Below are 22,381 nucleotides of genomic sequence, written 5' to 3'. Positions count from 1 at the left end.
ACTTGCCTCTGCCATCTGTCAGCATTCCGACGTGCTATTGATTAGGGGGTTTGCTGAGGTCACTTAGGAATCACAACAAGCCTCCCAAAACTCAGGAAAGGTACTAAACCAAAGGAATTTGATTTGTAACCCGCTGTCATTTTTGGTGCCTTGCTTCAGCAGAAGACAGCAGTCAACACTTCCTAAGCTCCTCTTATGAGGAAAGTTATGATGGCAAAAGAAAGCGCCTGTTTATAAACGGTGCAAGTAACATAAGCTTTTAATGGGTCCTAGAGGAGTCCAAGGCTCCAGAGGGCTCTGGAATGCCTTTCGCTCCACCCCCATTTGCTCCCCTCACCCTGACCCCCACATTTTTTTCCAAGCCTTTGTCCAATTTTCATCATATCTGTCATTTTGAAAAATGAGCTGGCGGTTCACTCCTAAGGTTCATAGCATGCCATGTATCTTTTTTTAGATTAACTTGTTTGCAAAGAGACAGTTCAACAGGAAATTCTTGTGCTTACACTGCAGTGCAATTTGTTATGAAAAGCAGAGATGTTGTTAAAACTCATTATCTGTGTCTGTTCTGCTAATTGGATATAAAAAAGTCATGAGACATGAGGATGATAGGACCACACTTCCTGGGTAAAAGCCTATTAGTACACTGCTAACAAATCTGAGCTGGGGCTGAGTGTGTAACAGTGTAGTGTGATCTCAGTGGATCCCAGCATTGTACAACTCTGAGATCTGAGGTAAAAGTGCAACTCATTTCATTTACGGAGATGAATGGAGATAGTGGTCCTGAAAGTGTCCATTTCTGATGGTTTCAGAGGAATGCCCAGCTATAGCTACCTTGATGCTCCATTTGATTCCAGATATAAAATGCTCCCTTGTATTACCACACGTGTCAATCAGGATGGAATAGCCTGTATCATTCTGCCACTCCCAACATGGGTGTCAAGGCTCCATGTGCCCTCCCAACTTTGTGACAAACCAGGTCTCACCCCTCTTGGGGCTGCCTTACACCTTTTTTGCCTCCACTCCAGCTCTGCTGCCTTTGCCAGTAGATATTCATAGGAGGAATAGTAGATATTCATTCAGGAGGAATATCTATGTTGCAGGAACGTAGACACAACTCTAATTATTGCTTTGCAGGCCTGCCTTTCTTTGTAGGTCAGCTTTAAATAGAGACACCTCCCCCTATGCTGCAGCCACACAGACACACAGCATTACTGCTCCTACAGCGCCCAAAATCAATCCTCTACTGCTGCAGTGTGGCTGGATCAAGCACACAGATTGATTTTCCTGGGTTTCATGCCTTCAGGTCTCTTCAGCCCCCGTCTGGAGAAGGCCTTGCAGTTGGGTTGACTGTCTCTGGTGACTCAGCTCGTGCATGGCTTGTGAACACCAAAAGGGAGCTTGCGTTTAAGATTGTTTGGTGTGGATGGAGGGCTGGGTGTTTCCTGAAATCCCTGAGCTGCTGCTTGCTTTTTTGTCTCCTTTTTGGCTGTCAGATTGTGTTATGCTTGCACACAGCCGTGGTGTTTGGTGCACACAGGTGCAGCACACAGGAGGTCTGCTCTCTGGGCAGGCTCTGCAGTGGGACCATCACGCTAAGATGACAGGCTGCATCACCAGCACTGCAAAGCTCTGCAAATTGCCCACATTTTGTGAAATATATGGGTGAAAAGAGAGAGGTGTGGCTCTTCTGGTCTGCCTCAACCTCCTGGAGCAGCCTGAGCATTGCTTCAGGGCCAGCTCTGAATTGGCCCATGGTGAAATCAGCCCTGGGATGGCTCCCTGAGTGAGGATCAGGAGGGTGAGCAGAGCCTGTGTGAGGGCTGGTTGTTGTTACATTTCCAATTGTCCTTTCTTTTAATACAGCCAAGTCCCAAGAGCAGAGACCATCAGGCAAAACAAACACAATTATGCAAAGCAAACCTGTTTCCCAAAGCGAGCACTGACACCCCCTCCTCTCCTGGCAAGGAAAATCACTGCTGTAGGTGTTTACCCAGGCTGAGAGCTGGAGGATTGGGTTGGCTGTTCAGTTTCTTGGCTTTTGGGGTTTTGTGTTGCAATCTTTATTTAAACATAGAGGACAGAAAAGACGTCTGCTGCATTTTGTTTATTTGTTTGGGGTTTTCTTTCTGTTTCTATGACTTTTAAAGGACTGGAGTGTGTGAAGTGTATTTAAAGTACTATTGTGTGTGAAATTCAGGAAGAGTCTAAATGAACAACAGATGAGAGGAAATTGACTGAGGAAAATTAGGACTATTTGCTACCAAAGGAAGTAATCATTGTACATATATTAAATTCCAATCTCTAACTGAGAATGTGCTTGTTATGCAAGAAATCTGACTGTTGAGGAAAACAGAGAAATATGTGGAGTCTTTGCAAGGCTGGGCTTTAAAAGTGGTAAGTATGGGTTTGGTAAATAAGCTTTTACTTAAGTGAGTGGTGGCTGGAGAGTCACCCAGAGTTTCCCATGACAGCAGAAGGTTATTCTCTGTGCAGAAGGAGGAAACTGTTCTTCATACACCTGCTATTTGTAGGTAACATTTACTATGACTCTATAATGACAATATAAATTCTTTATGAACTTTGATCTGCCACATTCTCAGCTCATCCATCACAACTCACCTCTACTTGTTACTTACCTGTGAGTCCTTGCTGGGCCTGTTCCTTAAGGATACACTGCTCATTTCAGTGGAAATAACCCTTACCTGGCAATGCCCTTCAGTCTTCCAGCCAAGTGGGGGTTTAGGTGATCACAGGGGGGTGCTCAGTGCTCTGGTTCTTCTTCCCTTGGTCCCTGCAGAATAACAGGGGTGCAGGTGCATTTCACTGCTGGGAAGCAAAATCAGTGGTTGCTTCAGTGATAAACTACTTACAGTGAGAGCCATTATAATTTATATATATATATATATATATATATATATGTATAAAAACACACAAACACACACACACACACATATATATATATATATATATGTGTGTGTGTGTGTGTGTGTGTGTTTTTATATATATATATATATATATATATATATAAAATGGAATAAGGACCCTCACCAGGGATTTGTGGACTGCACAATACATGGGCTTGACTTACAAGGACACTTTAAATCAGCCACAAATTTGATATTACTACATCTTTAAACAAAACACAGTGTTCCTCATTATTGTAAGATGGCAGACTCCCTGCTGAGCTAATTCAGCAAAGATATAGAATGATTTTTTTTTTTATTATTTATTTTATTTACTTTTTTTTAGCAGCTGAAAAATTGTAGCCTGGGGGAATGTTGCTTTGACAGATTGGGGTTATATGGCTGAAGCTGACCTATGCAGCTTCTTTCCCCTTCCCCCACCTGGCAGGCAGATGAAGCATTTTTGATTACAAGTTGCTAGCTGTATTATGTTCTTTATCTGATGGAAGGCCACCACAGTAGTCAAAAAGGACTTGTTATATATTTTGCTTTTCCTGCAAGTAATGCTCAAAAGCTCAGTAAAGAACCTGTAAAGATTTTTTAAAAAAAATATTAAATATAAAATAAAATTTGGCCATATGGGAGGAAGCATTTAAGCACAGGAAAGAATAGGGAATTGCACAGTCAAATAATAAGCAGTTCTTGGTAGAATTTAGAGACTAGCAGCAGTAAGAAGGATGAATTGGCATGTAGAAAAGAGTGGAAATTAACTGAAGAGAAATGATAGCATCATATTTAGAATCTGTCACTTTATCTGAATTATCTTGACTGATTATTAGCAAAAGAGAAGGAATAGAATTTTTAGAGGAAGAAGGTTTTCATTTCCCCTTCATTAGCTGAGGAACCTGCTGACAGGCATTAAGACAGAATATTTTTAAATGGCAGCTTCAGCCACAAGAAAGGGTTATTTTTAACCCCAAGCTGCTCAGTCACTGCATTTGCAAAATGGCCCTGCTTTAAAAAAACCCCAAAATTCTGCTGGGAAAACTAAGGCTGCTTTGTGAGAATGGGAAGGAGAGGTCTGGGTGGGAATCCTGTAGGGCAGTGGTGCCTCTGACGCCTGTGTCATGAAAATATGCCTCCAGTTAACCATTGTCCTCTGACCTCAATCCATGCTGAAACAGGGGCTTTGCATAATCATGCAAGGAGACGGCTCCTGCTCCAAAAGATGTTATGTTTTGAATTTCCAAAACACACAAAGGAGACGTTGTCAGCCCTTCACACACGGGAAACAGAGGCAGGGAGAGAGAGATTTGTCTGGGGGAAGCAGGCTAATTTTGACAGAATGGGCACTTAAAGAGAAGTTTCCTGAATTCATTTGTGTATTATGACCACAAGATTGGCCTTCCTTTCTAATGCTGGATTTTGTTCTTCCTGAAACTTCACTTTAGTACAGGGTTGTTGATCAAAAAACATTCTTTTATTCTGTTCTGTTTAATAAATATGCTAGGGATTCTTTCCTTGAACACTGTGCAGCTTGCATGCAGCTCCAAGCTGCAGCTGTGCAAACACTTCAGGTGGATTTTCATGTCGGGACTGCCAGGAGCAGAAATGCAAGAAAAGGCAGAGGTGTGGCTTTGTCTTCTGCTCGTCTTTGTGCCCTTGGAGATCCCAGGCCCCTGAGTGTGTAGAAGGTCCAAGAGCAGTAATGCTGCTCTGCTTCATGTGGGAAGAAAAGTCTTTCCAACTCCAATGTCAGTTTGTCTTGCTCAAGCTTGTTCAGTCCAGAAAGGTCAGTGAGACATGACACTGCATGACCAAACTGGGGCTGCTTGGGCTTTTTATGAGGCAGGATTGAGTGGAACCATCTGGGCTAAGAGAAGATCACACTTCTGAAATGAGCCTTTAGGAACACTAAAGTTAAGTGGCTCTCTGGGACACCATGCTGAATGCAGGGCACTCACAACTGCATGGATTTTATGGGTTTATTTTATCTCCAATGACAAAAAAAATGTGCTAGTTGTGTGGTTCCTCATGAATTTCAAGCCACTGCTGAAAAGTGGCATTGTCTGTATTCTCAGCCATGTTGGAACAGAGTTCCCCCAGCCTCCTGACTGCTAATGGACAATCCTTTACTGTTACCTAATTTTTCTATAAACTTAAAGGCAAGCCCAAGTCATACTTCAAGAACAGAACTTCAGTATCTTAAGTGCCTTGGTTGAAGGCTTGCATGGTCATCCCTCTAACAGCCAAGTGTCTCCCCTCTCTGGCTCCTGAGGTCTCAGTCTCTTGGAAGGTGTACTGCTCACTTCCCTGAGGCATCTGCTTCTTGGAAACCAATACCTTTTTAGAAAGCTAAATGCAAATTTGGGAGCATAACTTCTACTGTGTCAATGCTGCATCTCAATTTAGGCAGTTAAAACTATTCTTTTGCTTTAAAGTCTCTGTTTAGTTTTGTTTGTTAGGGTTTTTTTTGTTTAGTTTTAGGGCTTTTTGTGGGGTTTTTTTTGTAGGGTTTTTGTTTTGTTTTGGGATATTTTATTTTAATTTAATTTAATTTAATTTAATTTAATTTTATTTTATTTTATTTTATTTTATTTTATTTTATTTTATTTTATTTTATTTTATTTATGCCCCATTGGGGCAGCTTCCTTAAGCATTTCCAGGGCCCTGGTTCCAGTTTCCAAAGATAAATCTGATTTCTGTGTTAGGAGGCAAGCTCTTCCCTTCAAGCACTTTTCTGTGTGACAGACCTGGAAAGGGGAAAATTGGATTCAGTAGAATTTCAAAAATTGTAACTTACTTTCCTGTGCTTTCTGTTCATTGAGATGAATATTTGGGAATTATCACTCATGGTAAAATATTTACCAGGGCATTACAGCAACTAAGTTGCAGTGCAGGTGTGAAGAAAGAAGTACTTGCTCCTTAAGCTTTTTCCAATCCATGTCCTGTTCAATGTCTCTGTTCCAATGGACTCCAGAAGCTTTGCATGATATTTATTAATCTGATTTACTAACAGTCTCCTAAAGTTTAAACAGAGACAGAGAGAAGATAAGCTGGACTCAGGCTTGCAGGAATCAGATTCATGCCAACTCTGCCACCTCTGTTTGACTTTACGCATATCATTTAATATTTGTGCTTCCCCTTTTCTGCCAAATGCAGATACTAATTCTTCCCTTTTTTCCCTATCTGTACTTGTGTAGATGGCTTATTTGGACAGGAATCAGCTCCTCCTTCGTGGATACCTCACACACAAATGAGTCCCTGATCTTCGGGATCAGGGAGAAGCAAACTTCTATTTGCTTCTGTAGCCACAAAATAATAAATGACTTCGACCTGCTCAGTGAAAAATGCAACCTTTGGATTACATTGGTGAAAATAAAAAGTCCTCAGCAGTTCACAAGTCAAAAACTGCTGATAGTGTTTAGCACCAATGTCTGTCACTGAACATCTGGCATTCATCACTGCTTTCCTTTTCTTTCCACTGCCATATTTTATCCCGTCTATTGGAGGTTTCTTAGCTCAGTCTGTATAAATTATGGTTGCCTCTCACTCAGGGTAGTGGAATCACTACAGGAAGGAAAAAGAGGTAGACTGAAGGAAAGTGTCTGCTCCCCTTTTTCTCCCCTCTCCCTGTACACAGACAGTACTGGAAATTACTAGACAACAAGATAACTCTTGCTATTGAAGAGACATGGAATAGTTTCCAAAAATAACAAATGTCTTTACCAGCCCTAGTTACGAAGGCAGGAAGTGGGAGAGGAGTTGGAGCTGGAATGGACACCCGTTGCCATTGTTGGAAAGACCAAAATTGACTGCTTTGGTGTTCCAAAAAACTTTGCCCTTCAGCAAGTTTGTAATGAATTAGGAAAGCAAACATTGCTTAATATGAGACTTCCTGGGCAAGGGCTTTGATGTATTATTTTAAAATTAAACTGCTCTTATTGCAGAAATTTAAGTTACTACTAGGAACAATAATACTGAAGGTGCTAGGAAAACACGGGTGTGTTAAAATTAGCCAGAAGAGAATACTTTTACTATTTTTTTTTTCCCTCAAAAAATTGTTCACTGCCATCTCAATGGCTATTACATTCAGTGTTCCTGAGCAGTTCTGGCAAGGCAGTGAGCCCTGGCAGCAGTCTGAGGATGCATTTCTGATGGGAACACGAATCCTCCACCACCCCTGTGTGCAACACCTCCAGCTGCACGTGTGTGCTCCCTGCCAAAGCCAGGTGCTTCCGTGTGTGCACAGTGTCACACAGCCCCATGCCCTGCAAGAACGTGGCAGCTTTAGGGACTAGAGAAAGTATTTCCTCCTTCTAGAAACACAAAGACACCTCAGTCCCATGCTGCTGGCAGTTAGGGAAGAAATGGCCCATTTCCCTCTTTGTGGAGAGGGCTGTTGCAGACCGCCACCTCTGTCAATCCCAGAACTTTATGGGCTGAAGCCAGAGGGTCTCTGTTAGAGACAGCTGTCATGTTCTCAGTTCTAGGGACAGCTGGTATTGTTGGGGGCTTCATTATTCTTAGAACAGCAAGAATGCCCCATGTCATTATGTGTGTTCTTCCTCGTTGTCTTGCTTTTCCCTTCTATTTAGTCTCATGTCAAAAGTGTGTCTGAAGTTTGTTTGATTTAATACCAGGTTGACTGAAATGGGAATAAATTACTGCTGCTATTGCTGGTTGTCAGCACTATCAGCCTTCTCTGTCTTCAAAGCATATTGCATTCCTCATTTCCCATTGTTTTTCATTTATGTTCCTGTGGCTTTATCCTGCTACTCGCTGCAGGTGAGTCCCAGATTTCAACTCAGCAGCCAGATCAATCAAGCTGTGGGTGTCCTGGTCAGCATCTGAATGGAGTGATAGGCCCAGCTCACAGAGGCTGCTGGGCTGTCCTGGAGCAGGTCCTGGCTGGCACAGCAGGCACATGGTGCTCGGTGGGAAAGGCCAGGCAGTGCCAGGAGCCGCAGTTGATCGCTGAAGTCAATAGACAGGTTCAGCCCTGGTGATTTGTTCTGACTTTGTTGCTGGGAATGGACAACCTGGTGAAGGTCCTGCTACTTGGCAAGGCTTAAATGAGAAACACGGGTCTATATGTTGCACAAACTGCTTTGCAGGAGATATTGCAAGAGAAAAATAATCCACAAGTACAGTGGGTTATCCACCAATAATAACCAAGTGGGTTATCAATCCAGTGGATGATGGGATGTTGATTTACTCTCAGATTTTGCTGTCTGCACTAGATCTCTGCTTGCCAAGCATCTGTCCTGTTACTAGCAGAATATTTATTCTGTTCTCTCTTCTTCTTGTAGAAAATTTTACTACATCACTCTGCTGAGAGACCCCGTATCTCGTTACCTCAGCGAATGGCGTCATGTTCAACGAGGAGCTACTTGGAAGACCTCCTTGCACATGTGTGATGGCAGGACACCAACTCCTGAAGAGCTGCCCTCGTGCTACGAGGGCACGGACTGGTCGGGCTGCACGCTGCAGGAGTTCATGGATTGCCCGTATAATTTAGCCAACAACCGCCAAGTGAGGATGTTGGCTGACTTGAGCTTGGTGGGCTGCTACAACATGTCCTTCATCCCAGAGAACAAGCGAGCACAGATCCTGCTGGAGAGCGCAAAAAAAAACCTCAAAGACATGGCCTTCTTCGGCCTGACAGAGTTCCAGAGAAAGACTCAGTACCTGTTTGAGAGAACTTTTAACCTGAAATTCATCCGACCCTTTATGCAGTACAACAGCACGCGGGCGGGCGGGGTGGAGGTGGACAACGACACCATCCGCAGGATCGAGGAGCTCAATGACTTGGACATGCAGCTCTATGACTATGCAAAGGACCTCTTCCAACAGCGCTACCAGTACAAACGGCAGCTGGAGAGGATGGAGCAGAGGATAAAGAACCGGGAGGAGAGGCTTCTTCACCGGTCCAACGAAGCGCTTCCCAAGGAAGAGACCGAGGAGCAAGGACGTTTGCCCACTGAGGACTACATGAGCCATATTATAGAGAAGTGGTAGCCTAGGCAGACTTTTATATTAATGATATTCTAGGGTTTCCATATAAGAGATCGTGGAAGTAAAATTACAAAAAAATATAAAAAAAACAAAAAAAAACAACAACAACAAAAAATATTTTATTTAAAAACAAGTCTGTAAAACAGAAGATAAATTGCTTCCTTGAGCATAGGGTCTTTTTACTGTTTCTTACAAGACCGATGAGATTCTTAAAAAAAAATAAATACATAAAAATAAAAAAAAGGGTCAACATTCTAATGCAGAGATAAAAATTGCATAAATGCAGTTACCAACTCATAAGTCCAAATACAGAAGAACATTTCTTATCCTCACGATTTTAACACAAATGGCAGAAGTTGGATTTTTTAAAATCTGTTTGTCCCCTAAGTGATGATCTAAAGATACATAATTAAAAAACAAGGAAACAGAGGTTTTCTTTTGTGGGGGAGGTGGGATGGGAATTGCATTGTTTGTCAGTAACTGATAATGGTGACTAAGTTGAGGATGGTCCATCCTGTCAGGCTGGGATGTGAGCACACAAACATTCAGCTGGCAGCCACTGCCAGAAAGTAGAGCACCATAAAAAAAAAAAGAAAACCAGTCAGAGGATGAGAGACATTAAAGCAATGAGAGACAATGGCCTGGGAAATGTACTTAGCACAGTGGTTCTGATTCATTGCACTGGTATCACATATACATACACAGCTTCGTCACAAAAATAATGGGGAATTCATACACAAAACTCCCAGATTTGTTTCCCAGACAGGTCCCAAAACAAGTTAAAAGCCAACCATAGACTCAAACCTGTGTTCATATGTTAGCCTGTCAGCTTATACCACTACCACTCAAGCCACCATCAGTATTGTGCATTAACAGCACACAAAAACCCTATCCAACATACTACAAATTAAAAAAAGGAAGAAAATTTTAAATACTCCTTCATAAATCTGCAAAAATTTCAGAGCCTGCAAATGATCAGTCATTACTGGGAATGTGATGAGGGGGTGATTTTGTTTTGTTTGTTGCTATGTGAAATACTGACCCAGAATAAGCATACAGAAGTACTCTAGCTGTATTATTTCCGTTATTTTTACTTGCTTTTATCAAGAGGTAATGGGCATCAACCTGCTTCCAGTGAAGTCACTAGAACTGATTTAAGTGGGAACAGGATGGGGCTCTTTTCCAGAGCTATGAAAATTTCTGACTATAGGCCTGAATTAATAATGAGACAGTGCACATTGTCTTTTGGCAGGGTGCCTGTTCTGCGGCCCTTACTTTAAATGAACAAGCTGTGCTCATAAAACTGGAAAGGGGAATCATGGATAGTGTTTTTTTAGTCTCAGACCACTCTCAAAGCAGAACTCTTTCAATGCTTTTTTTTAGGGCCTCATGTAAGTTTAATCCTCCAGTGTGGGTACAGTCTAACCAGGTTCTGCTCGAGTCATAGAACAACAATGACATCTCTAATTCCTCTTCCCACTCACCAAATTAAAATATGGCTTATTTTTTTGATGCTGCAAGCACTTCTTTGTTTGGCTGGAAGCACAGAAATGAAGTAGTTTTTGCCTGGTTCATGTCTCACTCCGTTGTTACTCAGCCTGTAAGACCTGAACCTGCTATTGTTTAGGATAAACTCTGAACCAAATGGAATATGATTTGATTTTCAAAGGCCATGTTAACTGCAGATCAAATCTGGCATTGAAATCACTGGAGGAGAGGCAGAGTGCTGATTCATTCAACTTTAGCATGCCATTTTTACAGCATCCCTTTCCCATCACACAAATTCACTGCTGTGCTGCTCGGTTTGTGCTTTAATTCTTTCTCTGCCTCTGTGCTCTGTTTCCAGCAGTTTCAAGTTCAGACTGAGTTTTGCAAAGGAGGGGCTCCTTTATTCTCTGTGCACACCCTGGGGGATACACCTTGCTTTTGGAGACATTCTTCTCCTGAAAAGTAAAGACAACTAAAAACTTGAGAAGAGAAAATACATAGAGCACTTAGGGCTCAAACACAACTCTGTTACAGCCCTGAGCCAGAGTCAGAGGCTGTCTTTCCTGTTGATTTCAGGTGGATTTTGGTCAGGTCTGCATCCTGCTGCTGCAGAGGGCACAAGCACACACTCACCTGTCTGCAGTCACAGCGGGACATGGTCACCCACACGTTTGGCTGGTACCAGTATGTGCTGGTGTTGTCCATGTCTTTAAGGCTGTGTCAGTGCTTCTGACACAGAATGGCTCCTGTTCCCAGAAATGTGTAGCCTGGACATAAGCATTTCCTCCTGGATGAAAATTGGGAAGCAAAATGAAGCCTTATTTGGTGGTTGGCTTGGGGGCAGAGAAGGTATTACAAGTCCATTTGCTCATCTCTGAATTCCAAGACTGGGAGAAGCTGTGTCTGCTAGTTGCCAGCACTTTTACACTTTGCTGTAACTAAAGAAAACATTTGTATTTTAAAAATGCGACTTTACAGGCTGTTTACCCACAAAACCAGCACACGAGATATAGAAAAAGCGACTGTTCCACATGCACAGTTTCCACCTTTCCTCAAAAGCTTTTCAGGGTGTGTCCTGTGTCATGGATCCATAACGCACAAGTGATTCCTGCAGCTAATCTCTGTTGGTGTCACACTGCTGGGACTGTGTGTGATTCAGACCAGTATTGTGATTAGGCTGTGTCTGCCTGAGCTGTCCCTGTGTTACAGGCTCTGAGTAACCAGCTGGATGTTAATGAATCTGTCTTCAGGGTTGTCTAAATCAGAAGCAGCCTCTGACCTTAGAAGCATGTCAGTAGAGGACCTTGTTCCAACATTTTCTTTGTAATATATTGCAGTAACAAGCAGAAGAAATGAAATTATATTGCAAACTGTCTTTGGTTAACAGTTTCATTTCAACCACAAAAGAAGGGCTGATCTCACTTAGTACTGAGGCAGAAGTTTCTAGATTTAAATTCTGCACCCAGCAATTGCTTCAGTTTTTCCACCTCTACACTGGGAGGAATTTAGGGACTCTAAAAGGGTACTCCAAGGTATGAAAAGTATAGGGCACTTTGAAACAGATTCTGAGTAATGGAAATGGATCACCCAAAAGCCATCCCTCACCCTGGCTGCTGTGCTGGTCTGCCTCTGGCTGTGAGCCATGTGTTAATTTATTTTAAGTGGTGTGCACCAGAACATGGGTTGCAGGATGTACCTGGCACTATCTTCTTCCTTTAGTGGGTGCAAAGGAACTTTTTTAACATAATGTGAATGTAGATTTTTGTGATTTATATGTACCACACTTTGAAGTGGTACTGTTTCTTTTCTTTTTAGGACTGATATTTTGATGCTACAATAACATGAAAAGTGTGTGTGTAGTTTTAAAATGAATGGAGAATAATGGCTTTAAGGCACTCTGGCAGAAGTAGTGGCCAGATAGTAGATTCTTGTTCAATATCTGCCCCTTTCTTCCAAAATGTTTTTCCTGTGACTTCCAGACACACCAAGACCTTCTTCAGTACATGAAATATTTCTTCAGGGGGTCTGTCAGTACATCATGATCCAGGTCAGGTTAAGAGAGTTCTGGGAGCAGGCAGGTATGAGATTGGACTTGTCTCTTAGGGACTTCTTGACTTCTTAGGGCTAAGATGTCAGTTTGCTTTTAGTCACCTTTTAGTCATGCTTTAGCATCACTGCTTGGTGGGCATTGTTGCTGAAGAAAACATTTTCTTGCTGGTTTGTCTCATCCTAGTTAGCTCTGTTGAAGGAGTTTGCCTCATTGAAAGTTTTCCAGACAGTCAGGTGCCACCTTGTACCCTGTCCAGGTCACAGAATGCAGGATTGACTGCTAAGGTTGCCAGCCCAGGCTGTCACGGGGTTCAAAGTCATCAACAAAACAAAAAAACAAAACAAAACAAAACAAAACAAAAAGTCAGCAAAGGATCTGTGCAAATTTCTTGTCTGAATTTTTCCCTTTATACCCAACATTTTGGAATAAATGAGGAGAATTTCAGTTGATGTTTTTGCATCCCACAGTCCCTTACTCGCTTACAAAACTGGGATGACAAAGCAGCATAAGAAGGATCCCAATAAGGATTTGACTCCTCTGTCCCAGGGCTGTTAGAGCAACACAGAGCAGTGCAGTTGCTGAGTGTGACCAAGGCAGAAGGGCTCCCCAGTGGCAGCACAATTAGGAAGTCTTCCCTCTAAGCCAATCAAGTCACTTCACAGAGAGCAGTGGACAGCTACAGAAGGTGATGATATCATCACAGCACAGGGCCTGACCAGGCTCATGTCTTGGGGTTAAAAGCATCTCTAGTGTCTTTCTGGCGTTCAGAGTTACCCAAACCCCCTCCTATGCCCTAGACTTTTCCAGTCATCACAAAAAAGGGGTAGCACTACAGGAATTCACCACCCAAACTGTGCTTAAATACTGTATTCCCAGAGCTATAGCTTGGCATGCAGCTGACACTGCTGGATTCAAATCACAGGGCTGGCTGCATCCTCTTTTTAGTCATGTTCCAGAGGCAGAAGTGAGCATGGGATTCACTGCCTGATTAGGAGTATTCCAAGCCTTTATAGCACAGGTCAGTGAGCAGCAGCTCAGGCAAGACAGGGCACACAATCCCAGCTATCCATGGCTGTTTGCTTTACCCCATCCACAAGAATTCTACCAAGGGGAATGCAGCCCTGATAAGCACATGGGTGTTAAAGCCTGTGTTGTCCCAGCTCTAAGTAATTCTTAGCCATGCAAGCTGAAAAAAACCCCAACATTTGCAAATGGGTCTGTCTCCTCAGAACCCCACAATTCCCCCTCCATGTTCAATTCCCCCAGGTGTCTGTTCTGGAGACTGGATTGAGAGAGTTGTATTATAATGAATAATTTTATATTCAAAGGGTTTACTGAGCATGATTTGTTTTGTACATATTGGAATATGATTTAACTTATTTTTATTGCCCCTTTTAATCTTTTTTTTTTTTTCCCATAAGGAGAAGACAAAAATCCTCATCCTCTCTCAATGTGAAGTTCCTACGTGTTTATGTGTAGTTCTGCCAGTCTACACACACCAGGCAGAGGATTTCTCACTGTCCCTACAGCTATCTGATTTTGTTTTTTATTGTCATTTCTATTCATCTGGGACTTTGCTTATTTTGTCTCTTCCTTCCTCTCTGCTGCACAGTCTGCACAGAGCAGGGAAAGGGCAATGCAGGCAGGATTTTCTCTTCCTTTCCCCTTTCTTGTGTGCTTTACTTACCAAGGAACTCCGTTCCTCCAGGAGTTGTGTGACTGAGGGTAAAAATAAACAACTGTCCTCCCACCTGCCTTCCATCCTCCATACTGTAGCTCAAACAGATTCAGCTTCTCTGAAAGTGATTGTGGCTGGACTCATTCCATTGGGCTGAATGCATATTGTTTGCATTTCCCCCCCCACTTCAGGAACTTAAAAACAACAAAAAATAAAAGGCAACGGTTTGACTTGAGCCAAGTAACACTTAAAGCTCTATATATTTATTTATAGCATCTTACAAAAAGTGCTAAAGGGTTTTTTCTTCCACAAGAAAAATAAAATTTTAAAAAATCATCTAATTGTTTTTGTCTAGATCAAAGATGAATGTTAGCAGATGAAATAAACCCTAAAACTGAGCATCTGTTGTGTGCGTTGTCCTTGCATTGGCCTTTGGATGCTGTTTCAGTGTAATATGTCTTCCCTGTTCATTACAGAGGGATAAAGCTGCCAGTGCAGTTGATGGAGAATATTTTTTTTCTGCTACAAAAACAGATTCCTGGACAAGAAATATTCAAGTAGAAACTGCAGTCTGCTCATTCCTGTTGTTACATTTGAGCCAACATTGCAAAAAGCCCTTAAACCTCATGGAACCTATCATCTTTTTAAAATTACCTTTGATACTGTACAGTCTTAGTTTTCTTTTTCAGTCACTGCAGTGAACACATTTGCATGCAACAGCAGTTGTTACACCAAATATTACAGAATAATTTAACAGAATTTTTTTGCTTGTTTCATGCTCAGAAGTGCTTTGTTGTGTGAAAACATTCTGCAGTTACTGAGCTGAGCCACGTGCCTGTTTTGTAAGGTGAAAGTAAGTTAGGGCTAAGAGAATGGTGGTACAAGTGTCTCACAGCATCCTGAGTGAGAACAGCAAGATGTTTAAGCAGTGAGTGACAAAGCTGTGAGTTCACCAAAGCATCCCTGCAGCTCGCACTTGGAGGAGGGAGGGAGGGAGGGGCCGTGCAGGTGCTGCTGGAGGACTCAGGTAAGTGATGAGGTGAAGGGAGGGGACTGACAGAGACCTTGGGTCAGCCCCTCTGGCTGTGCTGGTGCCACTGCCCAGGAGCCTTCATGTCCTGCTGAGCTGCAGGAGGAATTTCTCTGGACAAAGTGGCAGCCAAGGTGCAGACACAGCTTGTCTTGCTGTGTGGGAGCCCTGCTGTTCCTGGCTGAAAGCACTATTTTCCTCCTCGACCTTCCCAAAAGCCAGGAGGATGTTCTGGGCAGGTAAAATGCTTTAATTTGTACATGGTCTTCCTACACCACCCTTAAAATGGTTCTTGCTCTCCGTGCTAGGAACCTCCAGGAACAGGAAAGGAGGGAGGAAGAGGGAGGATCGCTAGCTGGGAGGTGGAAGGGAGGCTTCTGCTCTTGCAGAAGGGGAAAGGAGCAGAATGGATGCTTGTAGGAGGGTAAAAGAAGCAGAGAAATTACAGAGAGAATAACCTCCAGTATATTGGGGTTTTTTTCCTTGATTACACTGGTGACTACTCAGTTTCTTGTGTCCAAAATGTTCCTGTTTCTATTCTATCTGGTGATTTTACACTATCCAGCATTGCCTCTGGGGGATGTGCTGCCTCAGGTTAGTTGGAAAGTGCCCTCCTTTGCATCTGTCTTGGTCTGAAAAGACACGAGGTCTGCCTCCCTTGAAATGGAAAATGTAAACTCCCTCCCTTCAAATTATTTTAATTTTGAAATTAAAGGGCTCTCAGGCAAAGCTACAGAAGTAGGAATAACAATTCTTTCCTATTATGCATAAATGAAAAAAACAAACTACAACTTAATAGGAAAATTAAAATAAAATGCAGTAGTGCAAAACCACTGGCAGAGTCAGAATACAGCCTGACTCCCTGTTGGTCAGGGTGTTGGTAGCAGTCCATTTAAATGGTGGCTGCAGTCTTCCTGGAATGACAGACGTGGTTCTGTTGGAGCAGTGATCCCATAGAAGGATGTAGTTTTCCTCTGAAGGTCCGGTGATGCAGATGGGTCCTGTGCTCCTCTGGGAATCCAGTGGGGAAAGGCTGCCTGTGGTGTTCCAAGTCTCAGATTATATCCAGGTAGGAATGCTGGGCTCCTCCCCCTGGTGGAGCATCTCACAATGGGATGATGTGATTTTATCAGTCCTGCAGTGAGACTCAATGGCCCATGAACAGAAGAGATCCCCCTGGAGGGAGGATGGGTGGTGGAAGAGAAAGAACACCTCCCCACCTGGTTTGAACAGCTGGTAATAGAATATTTCTGGTTACATCCTGCTGCAGCCTCAGACAGCAGCCTGCTGCTACCCTAACTAATGCCTAATTCACGGGCATGAATTAACATGGCCCATGAATGCAGCTGTGGGAAACCTGCAAAAAAAAAAATGAGAAGGATTTCACGAATACAGATTTCTGGGTGGCTGCTATTCGTGGGAATTGAAAGACAGGAGAGAACTGTTTCTTATGGCAAAGTCTCCATATTATGGCAAAAGAAACTCCTTTCCCTAAGAAAACTGAAGAAAGACTATTCTAGAAGTGGTGAACTGACTGAAAGTCCCAAGTTTTACCTCTTTGTGTTGTCAGTGAGAAAAGAAAGAGGGTGTGGGGAGGAGGAGAAGTATTCTGAAGGTTTTATTCTGATTTCTTATTATTTTTCTTTTTAATCTTGTTAATAAACTCTTCTTTATACCCTTTTAAGTTTTGAGCCTGATTTGCTCTCCTCCTAATCGTATCTCCCAACAGAAAATAAGTAAATAATTCTAGTGGGTACATAAGCATTTAACCAACATTAAACCCACTACAAACAATTTATGATGCAGTACTTCAGTGGCACTTAGAGTAGGGATGTAAATAAACTTATACACAGATAAAATAAAATTATGGGCTTTCTGCAGTGGGAAATGTTCATGGCTGATTTGGGCACATTAGCTCACCTCTTTGCTGCAGGGGGAAACCCAGGCACATTCATACATAAACTCAAAAGAATATATTGTGGACTTAACAGTAAAGTGGTTTTGTTGTGGTGCATTTTTGTTCATTATATTTGATTCAATTATCTTCTTTATTGTTAAGTTGTACCCCCACCATGTTAATACTTTAGTCCCAGTTGTGCCCTCCTACCCCTGTTGCCAATCCACCCTGGTACCTGCCTCTTGTTCCGGAATGTTCTCTGTTCCCCCTCCCATTAAGTCGTCAATCCTCCCTTGTGCCAACCCCCTGCCTGCACCTCCCCCTTTGGAATTCCCCTATTCCTCCAAGCCCCATTGGACCATGTGTCATTGATTTATATCTTATACAACCCCACCTTGTGCTGCTCCCCTAGGTCTTCCCTATTGGTTTATTATTTGTACACTCCCCTTGCTCCTCCCCCTGTTGCTGTACCCCTGTATCTCTTGTCTTTCATCCCTGGAACCTTCAAAAGAATAAATTCCTTTTGGAAGGCACATGGAAAACCTCTCCCTTGTCCTTGCTCCTGCCCTCAATGCTGGAGAGCCTGTGCTGTAGAGCATCGGCCCTAAGCTGCCCTGCTTTCCAGGAGCAGCCCATTCTTGGCCCGGTGCCGGGAGCTGGCTGGGGATAAATCCGGCACAGTGTCGCAGTTTTGAGTTTTACTATAGCAGTTACTTCATAAACTTCAAATAGAGGGGGTGTAGTCAATGAAATATTCATAAATTGAGCAGTATTTAATAGATCATTGCTATGTATCTCTTAAAGCAATCAGAGGTTCAAGTGGGGAAAGCTTCTCCAGCAAGGCCCTGTCTGCTTTAATTGAGCTGGGAAGTAAGTGGCTTGGAAAAGAAACTATGCATGTTCAGATTTTGCAAGTATCTCCAAGCCTAAAATGAGTAAGTATTTATTGGTCAGACCACACTGTAGCACAAGCAGGAGCTTTTGTGTGTGATACTGTTTGTTATGGCTGAGAAATTCTTTGTCCAAGGTGAGTTTACTCTCTTCGCTCTCTCTGGTGATGCTCTTCTCATAAGCTTTTTTACTCCTGAGTGCTTTCATGTCCCTGCCTTACCCTGGCCCACTCCCATTCCTGCTTCACAGGAGGTTTGTCTCCAGAGGTGGAGGGCATGCAGTATCTCAGTCAGGTTTCTTGTGACCTCGGCACAGGGAGCTGCAGAACTGAGACACTTTTTAATCACACACTTGTGTTTAAACAACACAAGGGAAAAGCTGAATACCTATCCTCTAGGAGCTGGGAGTGGATACTTTGCAAATGTTTAATGAACTAGACTTTATTTGTATATTTATTTGGTTCTTCCCCACTAATATATTCTATGACATTATGGTCGTGGAATCCAGATGTTTGTGCAATGAATAATCGTGATAAATAATAAGGATTTAATTCAAGTGGCTTTAACATACTCTGGTTCTTACTGGATTCCATTTAAAAGTTCCTTATTGACTTAAACCAAATGCTATACTCTGTTGTGCTGTAAATGGTAAAGAAATTCTAGATGACTTAATCCAGTTAATTCAGGCTGGATACCTGATCCTCAAGTAAATATGTGGTAATCACTCATCAGTTTTCTGGCATACACAGTGACAACACATATAAATCATACAGCCTTTTTGAGATGGTAAATAACTTTCCTGTGGAGCCCTTTCTGTGGGACTGGATTATTAGTGCCAGACACTGTTTTCTGAACAAGAGCTCACAGCCAAATTGCTGAATGCTCTGCTGTTTTCCATACTACAGCAGCTCCCATCAGGACTGGTTCCTGCTGTTCATAGGTTCTTTTCTTTCCTTAATATCAAATATTTAGGTGCTAAGTGAGAATTTATAAACTTAACCCAATTAGCCACAACTTCATGTGGGCTTTTATATTTTACTAGGTCAGTGAATGATCATTCCTTTTGTGTTGTTGGAAATGCCAAAGCCATGCTGCTACTGGAGTTCATTAATGGAGGCTTTTCTCCCTGGCTGGAGAACCTGGGTCTTGGGGAACTGTGCTGCTGGGAGAGGTGTGCAGCCTTCCAGACTTGGGTGTCTGCTGATTTTTAGGGTTATACTCATGATTAATTGTCATCATACAAAGAACTAAGGGTATGTGGTGGTCTGTTTTGAGGGTAGTCTGACCTTCTGGAACAGCTGAAACGAGCAACATTCAGCTGTTTTGGAGGTGAAAATGAAGACAGGGGTCCTGTTGGAGGAGAAACTCCTTGATAGGAGCAGCCTAGCTGATGTTATCAAGGGACCCTTCATCACAACTGTTCCACACAGCTTTTCATGTGTTTATTCTGAATACTGTTGTTTTCTCTCCATTGGAAAAGCTTGTCAAAATGCAAAACTGAACTCCTGGCCCTCATGGGCATGGCCTCATCTCTAGTTGTTCGTGTTGCCCTTAGAGAAAGACACCCATAACCTTTTGGAAACAGTGATTATTCTGAGTACATGTACAGGCTTTTTGGTTTTTCTTTGGAGCATCTCAGTAATTTAGAGGTAATTTTTTGCTGTCTGGGTGTCTGTCTGACTCTTTCCTGGTGAGTGGTGTGTGCTGTGCCATGCCACAGCCGGTGAAAGGCACGAGGCTGCCTTCTCCAGGGAGGGACAAAGCAGGACCAGCTCTGCCAGGGCAGCACACTGAGACAGGGACAAGCCTCAGTGACAAAAACTCTGGCCAAGCTGATCTTTGTGGTGTGGGGTTTTTTTTTGGGGTGTCCTCCTTTTTTTGGAGCAGTGTCCTCCCGCAGGGATGGCTGCTGGCCTGCCAGCCAAGCTCTGGAGATGTGTGCATGTTGTCTGGATTTTTACATGTACATTTAAGGACTTTCACAAGAAAATCAAACCATACACCCACAGGGACAGTGTGGGGAGGAACAATTACAGCAATAAATACAGATTTCTACTTGCATGCCAACCCAACAGGCTTTACTGTCTCCTCATGAAGTGATCTGCCATTTGTTAGCAATTGCTTGTTAGGGCCTTTCTGCCCCAGGCCTGTTCTTGCTTTTGTGTGTATTTTACTCATCTTGACAAGAGAAAAGAACTCTATTAAGTAGAGGCACTTGCAAGTCACAGTGCCTGTAACATCGGTGGCAGGACTAGAATTACAAACCACATCAGCATATTTCCTTTTTTTGTTTGTTTCTTTTCTCTCTGTTTGGGAATTTCATTAGCTGTCTTACATTTTTGGTTGTGAGATATTTTTTCTCTGCTCTCCTGTGGCTTCTTTGTGAAAACCATTTGTTTCGTCATCCTTCCTCATTCTTTGTAAAGGTGGCCTGCAGGTCTGGGCTGTCCAGAGTCCACAGGAACTGGCCATGGAAGGACGTGAGGCAATTGTCTTGTGTGAGAAATGAACTTGTAAAAATTCGTAGAAATCTAAATAAATGTATATAACAATAATGATATAAAATATAAAGTACAGTATGACACACAAGCCCTTCCCAGATCTAGCCACGAATTTCCACTCAAAGGATAACGATCCTAGCCAGCGCCCATCAACGAAAAAGAATAGACAGGACACGGCCCATCAAGCTGACAGGACAAAAACTCATCAAACTGACAAGGACAGGCTCGGTGCCCATCAACGGGGAAGAATAGACAGGACACGAAACATCAAGCCAACAAGGAGAGGCTCCGACGAGATACTCATCACCGGACCTGAACACCCCGCCTTGCAGGCTACCGTTGGGGGAAGCCATCAGGTAAACAAAAGGAAAAATCCAGCCGAAATATCCATCGGCTCCAACCCGGATCCAACCATCCCATCCAGATGGCCTGAACCACAATGAAATCAAGAACCACCCAGAACTTCTTTACATATGAGGAGACTCGGTCCGGACGTCCATTCGACTCTATTCTCCAACGCCAGGAAATCAATTCATACGACAATCAAGGACTGTTGATGAATGGTGCCTGCCTGGAATTTGGCCTCAAGGCTAAAAATCCCTATAAAAACCCCGGACAGTCTACCCTCCTTCGTGGATTTGGGAACACCTATACCTTTGGGTATAGACCCCTGTCCACCCAGCGCTGCGCTGTTTGTTTTATTGTGGTTTTTCCTCATTGTTTATTTTTTATAGAAATTGTTTTATAATAAATTGTTTTTATTTAACCCAAATCTGCCTTTGCATTTATAACAGATTGGTGCCGTGACTCGGATCGGAGAAACTGCGGGGAATCTCGCTGCCCAGGACGGGTACCCCCGCTGATTTTGGCGGCCTGGTGAGTTGAGAACCCCCGTAGTTCATTCCGATATCCGAACCAAATTTAGGCGGAGGTAAAAACCACAATAAAAAGGAAAAATCCGGATCGGAGAGCTCGGAAGGCACGGAGCCTTCGGGAAGCCGCGGCTTACTTTGCTCATAAAACGTCTAGTGCGCACAAGGACACCCACGCAGGAAAATAGCTGTAAGTACTGCTGGTTGAGCGGGCGATCGGGCGAGTGTGTGAGACGTGATCTGATCACGAAGCGAGTGCGGACTTCAAGGTCGCGTTTCCATCCTCCCGCGAGGGAATTGGCTGGCCGCGAAGGAAGCGATACAGAGTGAAAGTTTTTTTTTCCCTCGACACACACTCGTAAAACCTGAGACCAAAGGGTGTCTCGGGAACTGATCGCAAGGTACTAAGAGGGGAAGGGACGTCTTGTCGAGCTCGAGGCTGGTAAACCCTCTTAGTAACGGACCCAGGGAGAGGTCCAGGGAAGAATCAAAAGTTCCGATTACAAGAGACCTCAGCTCAGCTCGCTGAAAGGTGAGTATCGGCAAATTTTGATTCCTAAGTACACAACGCAGAAACTGATATCGACTCCCGGAGAAGTCGAAGAAAGGTAAGAATATATTTGCGAAGTATGGGGCAGAAAAAGAGTAAGCTTCAAGGAAGAAGCACAGGAAAAGATTCCTCCGATCAGGGGGAGGAATCACCAGACATCCCACTGGAAAGTCCCTTGGGGTGGATGCTAAAACACTGGGAAGATTGTCCCCAGAGGAAGGGGAAATCAAAGGAAAAATTAATACATTATTGTATGGAGGTTTGGGGAGGACAGGAGTTGAGAAGTCACCTCAATTGGCCAGTGTTAGGCACATTTGAAAAATGGACGTGTAACAAGTTGTTCTCCTATGTGGAGAACAAAGTCCCCTCAGATCCTGAGGAGAAGGAATACGCTAAGCTCTGGGTAAATGTCAGAGTAGGGCTATTTCCAATAAAGCAAAAAGAAAAACGTGAGTCGAAAGCTGAGTCCTGGGAACCCCTCGATCACTTACCACCCCCGTATCG

The 22,381-nt window shown here is 43.2% G+C and overlaps 1 protein-coding gene across 1 annotated transcript in view; it reads left to right on the top strand.

Moving 5' to 3' along the window:
* Positions 1-14,535, top strand: part of HS6ST1 (heparan sulfate 6-O-sulfotransferase 1) — a 185,589-nt gene extending 171,054 nt beyond the window's left edge. Inside the window, exon 2 of the mRNA XM_005529620.3 lies at positions 8,216-14,535. Within this exon, the coding sequence (XP_005529677.1) occupies positions 8,216-8,924 (709 nt within the window). The 3' untranslated portion in view covers positions 8,925-14,535. The remainder of the gene's footprint in view (positions 1-8,215) is intronic.
* Positions 14,536-22,381: the final 7,846 nt, after the last annotated feature.

This window comes from Pseudopodoces humilis, chromosome 11, assembly GCF_049639895.1.
Source record: "Pseudopodoces humilis isolate 2021_Gansu_Grassland_sample_001 chromosome 11, ASM4963989v1, whole genome shotgun sequence".
In the NCBI taxonomy this organism is placed as follows: domain Eukaryota; kingdom Metazoa; phylum Chordata; class Aves; order Passeriformes; family Paridae; genus Pseudopodoces; species Pseudopodoces humilis.
This window is presented reverse-complemented; position numbering and strand designations above follow the sequence as displayed.